At 34.5% G+C, this 14,714-nt stretch overlaps 1 protein-coding gene across 1 annotated transcript in view; it reads right to left on the reverse strand.

Annotated features, from left to right (window-relative positions):
- TMTC2 (transmembrane O-mannosyltransferase targeting cadherins 2) overlaps positions 1-14,714 on the reverse strand; it is a 387,351-nt gene that overhangs the window by 123,190 nt on the left and 249,447 nt on the right. Inside the window, exon 8 of the mRNA XM_004417918.3 lies at positions 7,284-7,405. Within this exon, the coding sequence (XP_004417975.2) occupies positions 7,284-7,405 (122 nt within the window). The remainder of the gene's footprint in view (positions 1-7,283; positions 7,406-14,714) is intronic.

The raw sequence follows: 14,714 nt of genomic DNA on the forward strand, positions 1-14,714 counted from the left end.
GAGCGATACTCAAATTTTCTTCTATTTGATACATTAGAAAACAATTACCAAGCTAGGAAAATATAAAACAGAAATTAAAAACAGAGTTTGACTCATATTAAAATGTTTTCCTGTTCTATTACATGAAAGAAGAGTCAACATGATGTAGCAGAAAGAATAACAAGCTAGAAGTCATGAAGTTAAGTCATGTAGTCTAGTGTATCAATGGGGCTTATCTAACAAATTAAAGGACTCTAAAGCGGGAGGAAAATGCCTACTAACTGGTGTGGGATCTGATGGCTATAAAAAAAAATAAAGAGTAAAGAAATATGATTAAAGTACCTACATAATTGTTCTTTCTGAAACAAAAGTTATTTTCACCAGTCACAAACACGGTAGCCCACAGCTGAAGCTCACGGCTCTTGTTATAAATTTCTCTGAAACAGAATGCATTGAGCCTTCTTAAGGCCAAGGAAACGCCCTACTGGTCTTCGCATCACCACTGTTTATTATAGAGCATGAAGATGGAGTTCAGGCTCAGGAAACGTGTGTCAAATGCAGGTTTTTATAATGGATTGTTTTTCTCGAGTCTTACAGGAAAGCCAAGCTATGTTTAAGAAGCACACCACTTCTCCACTGCCATCCTTCCAATAACATGGAATATCAGAGATGGGGGATTACAAGACCTGAGCCTGCTGGGCTGTTTAAATTGCACTGAATGATCATTACAGACCAAATACAAAAACCAAACAAACAAAAAAACCCAATAAAATGTAAGTTAGTTTAAAAGCAATATAATTTTATTTACTCCTAATAAAAAGCCACCATTTCTTTTCAAACACAGCAGCATATATATGCAGATATAAAGCAGCCAGAATTATTTCATGCGACTTTTAATGCTGAGAATTTAAATATTTTAATTTTTATTATTTCTGAGACTATCTGGCAAAAGAAAATGTCTAACAATAACTTTTACTAAATGATATAAAAAAGCAGAATAAAAGTCTGGGATATTTTGGAGATATCTGGATTGCTATGTCACTTAGTGGCAACAAGTAATTATAAGATTGATGCTAGATAACAAAATGAGTATCTTGGAGTGAGGGGTTGGTTTCTAAAAAATGAACTATCAGATTTATTATGCTTCAGAGGGAAAATAATACAATCGTGACTATATTATCTCCTGAATCTAAATCATAAAATTTAGATGAGGCAACTTCATATAAAAGTGTAGCTGAAGACTGAATTAAACTTTCTTTTATATTTCATCCAATATTTCAGTAGCATGATATAAGTGATATTATCCCTTCTCTTTTCACAGAATAAATTTCACATCTTCAATTGGACATATCCATAATAATCACTCAGAGTCACAGGAAAAATTATTTTTTGTTCTTTCTGTCTTCATTCTGAACATGGCTGTGCAGTGATTATAATAAAACAAACCAATCCAAATATTAGTTAATATGCAAAACGGGAAGAACATTGTTCTACAGAGAACCAAATGAAAAAACAATCTCAGCCCAAAACTATTTATTATAATGATTGCAAAAGACCCAAGGAAACACACAGCACTTTACACTGCCAGATAGACTTCCCCGACACCATGTTAGCCTGGCGTATGGAAATTTTCTAGAGAACCTCAAGTAGTTTCACAACTGGAGTTTTATGTAGCCCAATTAACTTTGGCTAGACACACAAATCTGGCTCAGTGCTTCCAGGCAGTAGCCAAAATAAAGGTTTTTTGTATCAAGAATTACTGTCAGAGTCTCCTATAGCCTTCCTTCTCTCTTACTAACCTAAATCTGGAAAATAAGCTAACAGCCAAGTAGCTTCTACTACAATTTAAGTCAATATTAATTTTACTGGCTCACAAAAACTGCAAAATATTTGGCTTAACTAAATTGAACAGGACAAAAAAAAAAAGGGAGACCAAAAAAAAAAAATCAAAGTAAGGATGTGCACACAACTAGAGAACACACACAGCTTCAGGAACAACTATAAAATCATCTGAAATACCATAATAATGGAAATGTTATTTCTTTCTTTCTCTCTTAACGCATGCCCAATTTTAAATTCATGGCATTAGCCCTAGGTAACAAAGTTCAAACAAGGAATAAATCACGATATTAAAGAGAGCTCGTGTTTAGTATTTTAATTGGACATGACATTGGTATGAAAGTTCCACGTATTTTAAAGAGATATCAACTCTATTTAAGCATGGAGGCTACCAGTGATGCTACGGCAGAACTATTCTCTGTAATACCTTGGAAAACTTGAATTTGAGTTATAACGTAGGATCTAAAAGTGCCAATAGCCAAAAATAGAAGTCCTAAGTTCATGACTTAGGATACCTAATAATAAAAATGTGTTCAACCACTCAAACTAAACTAGTATTTAGAGGTAATGTGTAAAATAAGTTATAAAACACGGGGAGGGAGGAAGTACTGGCTTACTTTCAGATTTTCCAATCAAGTATAAGGAGAAAAAACTTCCACATTTAAAAAATATTTAATATAGAGTGAAAATTAATAATACTCAATTCAGAAAACCTTGAGGTTACATCCTATTCTACTATTTAGTAGCTAAGTAATTCTTGGGGATGTTCCTTAAATCTCTGAAGCTCAGTTTTCTCCTTTATAAAATGAGAATAATACTCATTGTAAGAATTCATGAAATAACACACGTCGAGCACAGGCACTCAAGAGATGTATGACCCTCTTGTGCCCATCTCCCCTTCCAGGGTCTGGGAAGATTACGCTGTATCCACTCTATAATCACACCACTCTCATTCATTTCTTCAGTACATATCATTAGATTAGAGTGAAGCCTAGCATGGCCTAACATCTCAATACATGTGTTGACCAAATGAAGGGATTAATGAGAAAATGAGAATCAGGCTAGGGAAACAAAAATATTAAAAAGTTTATACCCAGCCCTTAAATAACTCAAAAAGAGAAATGTACAAGGAGGGTGTTGGGATAGTCACCAAGATACTGAAATGCCATACAAAGAAGAGAGAAACAGATAAGATATAGTCCCTGCCCCATGTCTAGGATCAAAAGACAGACATAGACTTACGTCTGCCATTCAGTCTTGGAAGTGTTACTATAGAGATACTGAAGTCAGTGCTATGGAAGCTCAGAGAAAGGAAAAAATAACTGCTTGAAAGGCTCAGGCAAGACTTCACAGAGGAAATAAAATTTGAGTGGGGAGAGAGGAAAAGGACACTTTTGGCAGAGGAATAAAAAAGGATTTGATCTATGGAATTTGTCAAGGCATTCTGGGAAACTCTAAATCCCATTGAACTTTTCTAAATACTGTAAATACTACACAAATTCTTAAAGAAAAATTTGTACAAAAAAATGTATTGAGTGAATCATTCCACTGGCTGCAATAAAAGTACCAATAACCAGATTTTTTCTAATTTGTCTTATAAAAATATAATTCCTAAATGAAATCCTACTCTACAGTCTATGTCTAATATAGTTGCATGTCATTTTTACATATTTTTGCCTTTGGTCAGTTTTGACAAAACAGTAAAAACAACAGGCCATTTCTATTCTTCTCTTGAGACTAATAGCCAATTCCATTTTATAATATGTTATATTTAAAGCATTCAGAAGTCAAAATGTGTGGCATTTTCCACCTTGCCAATTCCACATTAAGTCAACGGCATATTACCAACTCAAGAAACCCAAAATTAGACAAAGGCGATCCATTGGGATCAGAAATTTGCCAAATCTCATAATTCAAAAAGAAACTGTTAAAGATGGTTTTGGGGTTTTTGGCACTGTGAGTTTAAACCATTCCATTATAGGGTTTGTATTTCATCTAATCAGCAAGTCGGAAACTGTAAAAGTTTTGCTGGTAGAGGGAGAGGTTAAAATTTGGATTGTAATATGTGAGTTTCTCCTTCCCTTCCATATGTTTCAGTAAACTAAAACTTCTAAATCTTGTTTTTAAAACAAGCTGCCTAAAAAAGTAAGTAGTCTGAAAATCATATTTTTGATACAGGAAACTTAAAATACTCAGGCTTTGAAAAGAAGAAAAAAAAGGGACACGGTTTCTATATCCAAAGTAGTGTCACGGTCTAAGTATATTCAGAATTAAGTACATTTAAGCTTTCAATTTTTTTCTTTTCTACGTGACTTTTTTTTTTGGTAAAATCAAGCATCTGAAACTTCTACAGATATTTTTTGAAGGTGGTCATTTATCAATCTAATTAAAAATGTTTCCATATGAATTCCATAAGAACATTTCAAAGATAATAGTTGGGGCGAGAGGTATATATGAATTCTACTCTTATGTGGGGCTGTGTGAATTATCATCCTATCAGAACAGGAAATGGAAAAGATTTTCATAAGGTAAAACAATTTTTTTCCAACTGATTAAACTCGACACATTATGATCCTATAAATGGCAGAAAGAACAACTTGAACCCTTCAATTCTGAGTAACATTCTCCTTTCCCTTTCTCTATCTGTCGAGCCCCCATCTTGATTTCTTTCATAATTTCTTCTGTCACATTCTTCACTTTCTCATCTTTTTGTTTGTGTATGGAAACATTTCCTCACCTTTATTCTCCTATCCTTCATAAGAAAATTGTTTTGCTACCATATTTTTAATTTCTAAAAGCTCTTTCTCATTTTTTCATTATGTTTTGATGGCGACCTGCTTCATGAAATGCTATGTTAGCATCTCTTTCCAAGGATTTTTTCTTTAATTTTCTTCTTTAATTTCCTTAATTTCTTCTTCAATTTCTTTCTTTAATTTTCTTCTGCTTTCTTTAATTTTCTTCCAGTTTCCTTCTCTTAGTAATTTGTTTCAGTTCCAATCTTTTACATTTGAAGCTTTCCTAATATGACTGATGAACCTGGATGCCCACTGATATTTAAGAGTGAGTGAATAAAAGCTGAATGAAGTCCTTTGGGCAAAGTAGGCTTTCTAAACTGGATAGCTTCACTTTTGTGTGCTGGTATGGGAGCTTGTCATTCATAAGGAACCCCCAAGTATAGGTATATGGAAGTCCTTTCTCTACAGTGATTCAATTTCTCTAGCTAAGAATTCAACAATTTCTTGGGAGGTGGGGCGTGTGTGTGTGTGTGCGCATGCATGTATCTATGTGTATGTGGTGCTGGAGGAGGATAAATTCTGTGTTGCTGGTATTCTGCTTGTGGTAGGCAGGGGTATTGAGAACCTGAGTACTCCACTGTAGGACATTCAAAATCAATCCTCTTTTCAGTCCTGTCTGCATTCCACCTTCAATCGTGCAAGCTGTACCCATGTCCCAGACCTCTTACTCAAGCGCTCCCCCACTATGAGCTTCGAGTGCCTAGCTGCTGGCATTGTATGCATGGGGGAGACACCTAACTGCTCCGTAAGTAGGTTACAACTGATAACCCCATTTTATGCTCTTTCACTCCTGCTCTTCTATGTCAGCTGCCTCCAGGTCTTAAGTCTCTTCAGGTTTCTTTTTGAGTATGCCACCTTTCTTTTCATTGCTATCCCTCCAAAGCTCCTTGAGAGGATGGTTTTCTCTGCTCTGGCAAATCAGTTACAATACATCCAATCCACTTTCTGACTTCCATAAAGCACTTTAAATATCATCTCCTCTCCCATTCTGACTGTTTCTGTGAGATCACTCCTTATTATTTTATTCAGTAAAAGTTTATTCTGATTTACCCACATGATCACCATTTCTTTGTTCACCATTCTTCTCGCAACTCAGTAACTTCTTCTAGATTTAACCGTGTCCTTTTGAAGGACATCTTCAGTACTTTCTTCAGTAAAAGTTTTTAGTGGACTGATTTTTATTTAATTTCTTACCCTAGGAATTCCCTGACTATGCTAGCAAAATAAATTCAAAACCCAAAGCCTGGTAAGGGGAGGATGGCAGTGACAAATTCCCAACACAGACTTCATTCATCCTACGTTCAGATCCCATCCTGAGACAGGCAACCTTCAAGCTGCTTTCACGTATGAGTATACAAACTTATTCTATATTAACCTTTCAATGAGGGTCTGAATTTCCCTGCTTTATTTAGGCATCTAATTCCTAGCCTTCCATTATTCCAAAGCTTTGTCTCTTATCACAGCAAGAATAAAAACAAACAAAAAACCCCTTCCCACTGGTTGCCACAAGAGGTAAAGGATCCCGAATCAGCGGCAGAGTCAGCCTACTGTTTACTGTCCTGGCGTTCAGTTACCATTTCATTCCTAGCCCCTGGGAAATTCTCTTACTACTTTTTGAGCTCAGGTAGGCATTAAGAGCATACCTGTTATATTTTATTAAGCATAGCCAGATGTTTTTTAGTGGGATGTTTTCTGGTTACCTAGTTTGCTTATATAATTTTTTAATAGCATTTTAGTCTTATCTTAGAATGGGTACATAATAATTTTAATTGTTTAGTCTACCATCTTCTGTGGAAAATAAAATGTTCTTACTTTTAAATAATTATAAGATATCTTTTTATGAATTCACTTAGTAATTATTTTCCTGACCATTTGCTCTACGTTTTTCTAGTATTCGTTTATTTTTATTAATATTGGAGAGAATTAGGTGGTATAACTAAAATAACACAGATAACAGATTCATATTAGGACTGAAGGCTAGCTCTACTACTTATTAGGTGAGTGAGCTCAGAAAATTTATTTAAATACTTTGGACAATTCCCTGTTGTGTAAAATAAAAACATTACTACTACTTTGAAACACATGAAATTACAATTTTTGTAAGTCACAATGGTAGGATGTCAGCAATTTCTTATGCTTCAAACTAACACCACTTTTATGGAAATGTTGCTTCCAAGAGTTCTTGTCACATAGTGGGTGGCCAAATGACAGCTTCACTTCTCTTATGTAATGATTTCCAATTAGAAGGAATTCTAGGTGACACTGATTCACACACATGCAAAGTTTTGGCTGTTTGGAAAGAATCATACTTAGTTCTATATTATAGCCAATTTGGGGTTAACATTGGCTTGCAGAACATAATCTTTATACACATATTGTTATTATGACAACTTCATTATGTAATCACATATTTGGGGTTCTCCATTTATATATTTTCATTGAATTATATGAAGGATCATAACATATCACATTTTATCTAAGGCAAACCCCATAGCCAAAGGAACACATTTTTCCATATTTTCTGTACAGGGTCCTAAATTAGTATTACCATCATTATGTCCTAACAATCTGAGTTAACTGGCTAAGAAAGAACCAGTACCTCAAACCCCATCTATGTCAGTCTGCATGGAGAGAACCAATTTCTAAAGGGTGCGGAAGGTAGTTACTCACTGTTAGAGCTAGCAGTTTCCCGTAGGTGAGATGGGCAGGGATGTGGTCAGTCTTGGATCTCAATGACTCCATATACCAATGCTCTGCTTCAGGGAGTTTGCTTAATCGCATGTACGCTTCACCTGGAAAGTGAACCACAAAGCTCAATCGGAGGACACAGGTTTCCAACAGCATTTGCAACAGTATCACATCATCATGTTTATATCCCATGAAATTTCAGACGTTGTGGCAAATAGTTTCATCCATTATCTCATTTGATTCCCCAAAAGTCGTCATCATTTCCATTTTACCGGTGAGGAAACTTGTGTTTGGAGAAATTAAGTGAAATGGCTACAGTTAAAAATTTAGTAAGTGGTAAAGCTCTGATTTTTAATCTAGGCACATCTGATTCCCAAACATAAGCCCTTTGTCACTATTTCTTTTTCTTTTTTTTTTTAAGATAAGTTTCTTCTTTCTTACGTACAATCATTGGTCCTTTTTATTCACATTCATTAATTCCTTTAGAAATTCAAGTATTTATAGAATAACTACTAAGTAGAGAGCATTATGCAGGACCCAGACGAAAGAAGTTTAAGGTCCTACCCTCCAAGGTTTACAACCTTGTTGAGAAAGTAAGATTAATTAAAGGAGTTAAAAATATTTTGGATTAAGCATTGTGCTAGATTTGTTTTTTCAGAAAGAATTTGCATTTTATATTTTAGTAAGTAAATAAAATTTACCAGTTTCATTTTGAAAATCCAGTGAATACATGTCAATTATTTAGCATGCCCAGCATCACGTAAAAAGCTAGTCTGAGGCCTTTCAGTCATCAGTGATTACTTTCAAGCTACACAAATTTTAACTACCAAATAGCATTTCTCTAACAGCCAAGCAAGAGGAAAAAAATTGGAAATAAAGCCAAAAGTATATCAGTTGCCTGCTGATTATCATCCCCCTTTCCCTTACATGCTTATAGTATGGAAGAATATTCACCTGATGGGAAAATTATATTTTAAGATGACTTGTGTACTTAAATTAAATATTGTAGGTTTAATAAGCAATGCAAATGTAGAAGCTACTCAATTTCTGAGACCAGACAACAGACTGGTAACCTGTATTATTTTTCAAGTGGACCTTTATGGCTGAACTAATCATCATTATGATAGCTTTTTCCATTTAGAGACATCACCAGGTTTTCCTAAATGTATAACCCACACTGGTTGTACATCCTTGCTTCAAAAGAAGAGCTAGCTTCCTTTTATTTTAATCATATTCTCCTTGTATTAGCACAGCATTGTCAAAACAAATGTTTGATGAATCGAATTGATTTGAGTCTCCTAACCTTTTGAGTGCCCTTTGCTCACTCAGTTAGGAAAAAATATTGGTGACAAATAACATGTAATATGCACAAAAATGTATGTATCCACTCACACACATCTATGTCTTCCTAGTTCTGAGAACAATCTTTAAACCATACTATCATAAAAATGATAGCTGGAAATTATTTTTTTTCCTAAAGCTTAAAATGTATTGAATTTAAGAAGAATTCATTCAGATTAAATTACATGTTCAGGGTAAGACGTAAGAAATTCTGGAGCAAAGACCAAAGACTGGAATGGAATACAAAAAATGCACAGAGTTGTTAGAATGGTAAGACTAGGCATAGATTTTTTTTAATATTCATAAGTTTCTATAATAACTGCATTGTTTTTATTATAATATCTCTGTAAAAACTGAAACACTGTCAGATGATTTTTTTTTCTTTTTTTTTTTGCTTTGTTGAACTAACAAATGTTTCCAAATAAAGTAAATAGTAATTTTTTGGGGGGAAAGTGAATCACTTCATACTAAAATAAAACTAGACATGATTGATATAACAGAAAAAATGCACAATCACTAAAGTATTGAAAATTTTAAACCAATCCATGATAAATTGTATCCAAATATTTTCTCTAAAATGGATTCTAAAGCCAATAGAAAACACATACTAACTTCAGAATTAGAGATGAAAGATAGGCCTGCATTACGAGTTCTGTTTGGAATCAACCTAAAATTCTTTTTTGGGGTCTTCAAGTGCTTATAGATAAGTTTTCAGAAGTCGTACAATCATTGCATTTAATATAGCTTCTACTTTTCATTTATAAAAAAATTCAACTAAGGGGCTGGCCTGGTGGCGCAAGTGCTTAAGTGCGCGTGCTCCGCTGCGGCGGCCCGGGATCCACCGTTTTGGATCCCGGGCATGCACCGATGCACCGCTTGTTAAGCCATGCTGTGGCAGCGTCCCATATAAAGTAGAGGAAGATGGGCACGGATGTTAGCCCAGGGCCAGTCTTCCTCAGCAAAAAAGAGGAGGATTGGCAGATGTTAGCTCAGGGCTGGTCCTCCTCACACACACACAAAAAATTCAACTAATTTGTAGGATAATAACAGTAGGTTTTCTGTACAGAACAGAGTGTGAGAGAATCCCAATTCCAGAGTGCTCTGGAGACTCAAATCTTCATTATGTTTAAGTTGTTGATGTCTGAAAATCATTTCAGGAAGTGTACTACTTTTTTCTGCCAGAAATCTATCATTATTAAAAGTTATTTTGAAATGAAATGTTGTTAATTTGCTAAATAATTAGTGGCTGGCCCATTTTCTTCTGTAAGAATTCATAAGCAACTTATTAATTTGTAAAGCTTGTGAGACGGGAAAATATCAAAGGGCTATAAATAAGAAATATAATGGAATAATGCATCTTGACAAGTATATGAAAAATGATAAATAACCAGCTTACTTGGGAACTATTCGTTACAACTTAGAAAAACTTCATGTAACCATTCATTGTATATAACAATAATGGCAATGACAATCATTCATTGAAAGTTTATAATTAATTAGGGCAGCAAGCTACCGGGAGCAAATGTCTGATTTATGAGCGCCCGCTCCTCTCATTCTATACCTTTGGGCATGTAGAATGTTTTCTCATTTAGCCCACAAGGAGCCTAACACATTCCCCCATTCAACCACTACCAACTAACTGTGCAGAGTAGGTTTGCAAGATGAACCATATTTTCAATCTCCATATGACTTGCTTTGTATATGTACCTCATTTTTTATTAGGAAATGTCATTACCTGGATTTTACACATGAGGAAATTTAGAAGCAGAGTGGCTAAATAAAACACACAAAGTCATAAATGTAGAAAGTGGTAAAGCTGCAATTCAAACCCGGGACGACCTGACCTCAACGCACATTGCTTTAACAGTTGGCAGAGACTAATCGCAAACTTGCCAACTTGCCAGCTCAGGTGAAAATGATACTCTCTTTCTCACTCCTGGAAAATTGTTTTCTAGCTGTAATACATTGGCCATCAAGTTCATTTCACCTTGCCTTAGGCTTATCTATTGAATTAAAAGAATAAGAAAGAGCAATAATAATCCATGGTTGACCTTTAAAAATGCTTCTGCTGCATACGTTACTAAATTATTAAGAGGGGAATATGTAGCATATAAGATGTACTTTAGTTCTAAGGTTAACCTTAACACAAAAACAATGTATAAAAGCAGTAATAAAATCAAGATGCAAAACCGAAAACGCAAGAAAATGATCATGGATGAATTGAAATGTGTTTAAAAGATAACTCAATAAAGATTTTGGCAATAAACAATACGAGAACAAGTACTTGCTACATCCCTGGCACTGACAAGGCAGGAGCTTCATAATTCTCATTTCTAACTCATAGTAGGGGTCAGAATACTCATGTTATGGATGAGGAGGAAGGCTCAGGAATGATAAGTGACTTGCACGCAAACAGTTAATAATCCTATCCTAGAAGTTTGAATGGCTCTAAAGCCCATGTCTTTTTCCATTGCATCAGACTGCCTAAAGTTTCTTATTTACTAAATACCTACTAAAGTCTTAAATATATTATCTTTACACTTCTACATTATTCCTACACTGTAATCAGTATCAGTCTCATTTTACAAATGAAGTGACTGTGGCTCTCTGAGCCTAACCAACTTGCTCAATGTTCTAAAACAAGCAAATGCCAGACTCAAGATTCAGATTAGAGTTCTCTCTAGCTCAAACTGTACCACATTGATATAAAAAATAATCAGAGAGGGGACACAATAACTGCAAAGAGTGACGTTGGTGGATTCAGTTTTTGGGTACATATATGTAATCCTTCAAGCTTGATTAAAATATTAAAATCATAAAAATTTCATGAAGGAAACGACCACAGGAAAAGAAAGTTCAGTGTGTTCAATAAGGAAGGAAATGAAGATCTTTGGTTGGCAATGGGGTGGAGGGAGGAGGGTTAAGTTAAGTCATCTTCTCTGGTACTGTAATTCTTCTTAACTTATAATAATAGGAAAAAATGTTTATAGTACCCAGGAGGAAAGAAGCAATGATGACAATTTTTCCTTCTCATCCTGCAAAAAATGACATAATAGAGGCACTTTCATAAGAATGAGAAGATTTGCTGTGCAATGATGTAGCGATCAGGTTCATCACCCAGATTTATTTCCGACTCACTCGCAGACAAAAGGGATTTAGATGTCTCCAGGCTGATTTCAGGCACATAGAAACCAGTTTCAGATGCAGAACAAATAATGTCACTCTTCCTCCTTAAAAAGCCCCAGGTCTAAATAACCCAGGCAAAGGCTAACTCCTTAAAGGAAAGAGTGCTGTATTATTGATGATGTAACAGTCCAGATTGCACTGACTCTCATGTTTCAAGTTACCAGCAACTCCAGCTTGCAGTTAAAGAACAGAGCACGTAGTGGGACACGCTACCTATATTTGCCAGTGTTACCTTTCGTTTCTGCTGACCTTGCTCAAGATAGTATATTTCTACATTAAGATTCAGTTTAGATTCCCTATGTTTTTCTTTCAGTTTTATTGAGATATAACGGGCATACACCACTGTATGAGTTTAAGGTGTACAGCATAATGACTTGACTTACATATATGTATTGTGAAATGATTACCTCATTAAGTTTAGTTAACATCCAATCATCTCATATAAATACAAAAAAACATGTGTTTTTCCCTTGTGATGAGAACTTTTAAGATCTACTCTCCTAGCAACTTTCAAATATACCATACAGCAGTGTTGACTAGAGTCATTATGCTCTACATTACATCCCCAGTACTTATTTATTTTATAATTAAAAGTTTGTACCTTTTGACCCCCTTCATCCAATTTCCCCTCCCCACAGATTCCCTTTTGTTTTTCTTTTTGGTTTTTTTTGCTGAGGAAGAGTCACCCTTAGCTTACACCTATGCCAATCTTTCTCTATTTTGTATGTGGGTCATCACCACAGCATGGTCACTGACGAGTGGTGTAGGTCCATGCCTGGGAACCGAACCAGGGGTGCTGAAGTAGAGCACGCCAAACTTAACCACTAGGTCACAGGGGCTGGCCTCTCGCTATTTTTTTTTTTTAAACTATTGTGATTCACCATACTAAAAGTGATCACCTCTTACCCAACTCTTACAGTAATTGTTAAAGGTCTTTTTTTAATTCTTGAATATATATCTTGCATATCAGTTAAGGTTAACCAACATGGATAATGCATATGATGGTTAACATAAAGGTTAATGAGATATCATTCATTCATTCCTTCAAGGTACTTACAATCTAGCGACAAAGAAATCTCTTTATCAGTTATTTTCCAAAGTTTGATTTTTAGGTGCACATGAAACAACATGAAAACTTTTTAAAAATTTAGTACTTATAAATTTCATTTAATCTGTGTTAAGAAATGTGATTTCATTGATCTCACGGTTTAGAATGAAGAAAAATATTAAGTTAACAATAATAATAGAGCAAAATCACCACAGCAGAACACAAGTGAATGTGGTGTGGACGACACCGAACTGTATATATCGACCTATAATTCAAGGAAGTATAAAAGTTTCAGGAGTGTGTAAAAAACTGCTACACCAGCACACTGGGGAGAAAACCTATCTTTGTAAAAGGGCTCACAGAAGTAATAGCATTCTTTCTGGCCTCTAAAGAATGGAGGCACTCACAAAATGACCCCACGTGATTTCCAGCATGCTTCCTGCTGCCAACACAGTGAAAGTGTCGCATTACCAATACTGTGAATTTTAGAATACTTCGCCTGAAGGACAGACATTCTATCATAATCTATCTAATTTCTAAATTTTCCAAGTTTGAGGATTTGGCTGGTCACAAGGGTAATTACCCATTTTTAAGAAATGCTTATCTTTCAGGTTTATCTTGGTGGTTTTTATACTTAGTGTTTCTTATGTGCTGGTCATTTTTCTTTTTATGAGCACTTTACCAATTTCCAAACTTGTTATGATTATTTACTTTTTATATGTTACTTTTAATTCTTTTCTTAGGAACTAATTTTGCCACATAATTTTAAAATGAAATAAATATATTTTAATTAATTAATTAATTGATTAATTTGATTTGTTTCATCTACCTGTTGAAATTATCTACAATTATGATGCAGCATTGAATTACGAATTATATACAAAAATAATAGTTAGAGGCTGGGTTTCAAATGTTACTTTGCCATTAAACAGTTGTATGGTTGTGGACAAGTAAGTTATTTGACAGGGCCTTACGTTTTATCATCTACAAAATGAGAGGCTAAGAATAAATAAGTCCTTAATCCCCAAAATGATATAGATAATCATTTGTAGATTCACTACTGTCTAGTAGTTTATACCTAGTCATTTCACAAACCAGTGATGATATCCTAGTTAGTATAAAAAGGAAGTATCCTATTCATGGATTCTCTAGATGGTCCATTCCATACTAACTATATCTAGACCAAGTCCTGATATTCCTTCTTTAAAATTTTTAATATTTATATATTTGTTATCTAATTATAAACATATCTTCTCATTGTAGAAAGTCTGAAAGATCTTAATTTTATTAAATTGAATGCATTCATCATCCATAGATAGCAACTACTAAAATTTTAGTGTTTTTCCAGAATTTATTTTACATACAGAAAACAAATCAATTAAAAATAATAAGTAAAATATTTTGCTTGTTTGAAGTATTTAGGTTCCTTCCAGTGTTCTACTATATTAAATAAAAATATGATGATTTTTCCAAAATTCAATTTTCTCATTCAAGATCAACATTCAATTTTTTGTTTATTCAAATTTCCCTCCAAACTTGTTATGCAAGTACTGCACCTACCTCAGCAATTCTCATCCTGTTTTGTAATTATCTTCTTTTTTCACATATCTCTTATTATTGCTTTAGAATACATATACAGCAGTGGAATTCTTGAACCAGAAAGCATTAGCAGATTTAATGTTCAGGATGCAGATTATCAAATTAGCCCATCTACTGGCCCTCATATACTACTTGCAGAAGTGAAGTTGGTACAGTAGAGTGAGTCTCACCCAATATTCTTCTCTAAACCTTCTTGATCTATTTTCTTGTCAAGTCTATCAGAAGAACTTTAGAATCAT

Source organism: Ceratotherium simum, chromosome 25 (assembly GCF_057802395.1).
Source record: "Ceratotherium simum simum isolate JZ-2026a chromosome 25, ASM5780239v1, whole genome shotgun sequence".
NCBI classification, from domain to species: Eukaryota; Metazoa; Chordata; class Mammalia; order Perissodactyla; family Rhinocerotidae; genus Ceratotherium; species Ceratotherium simum.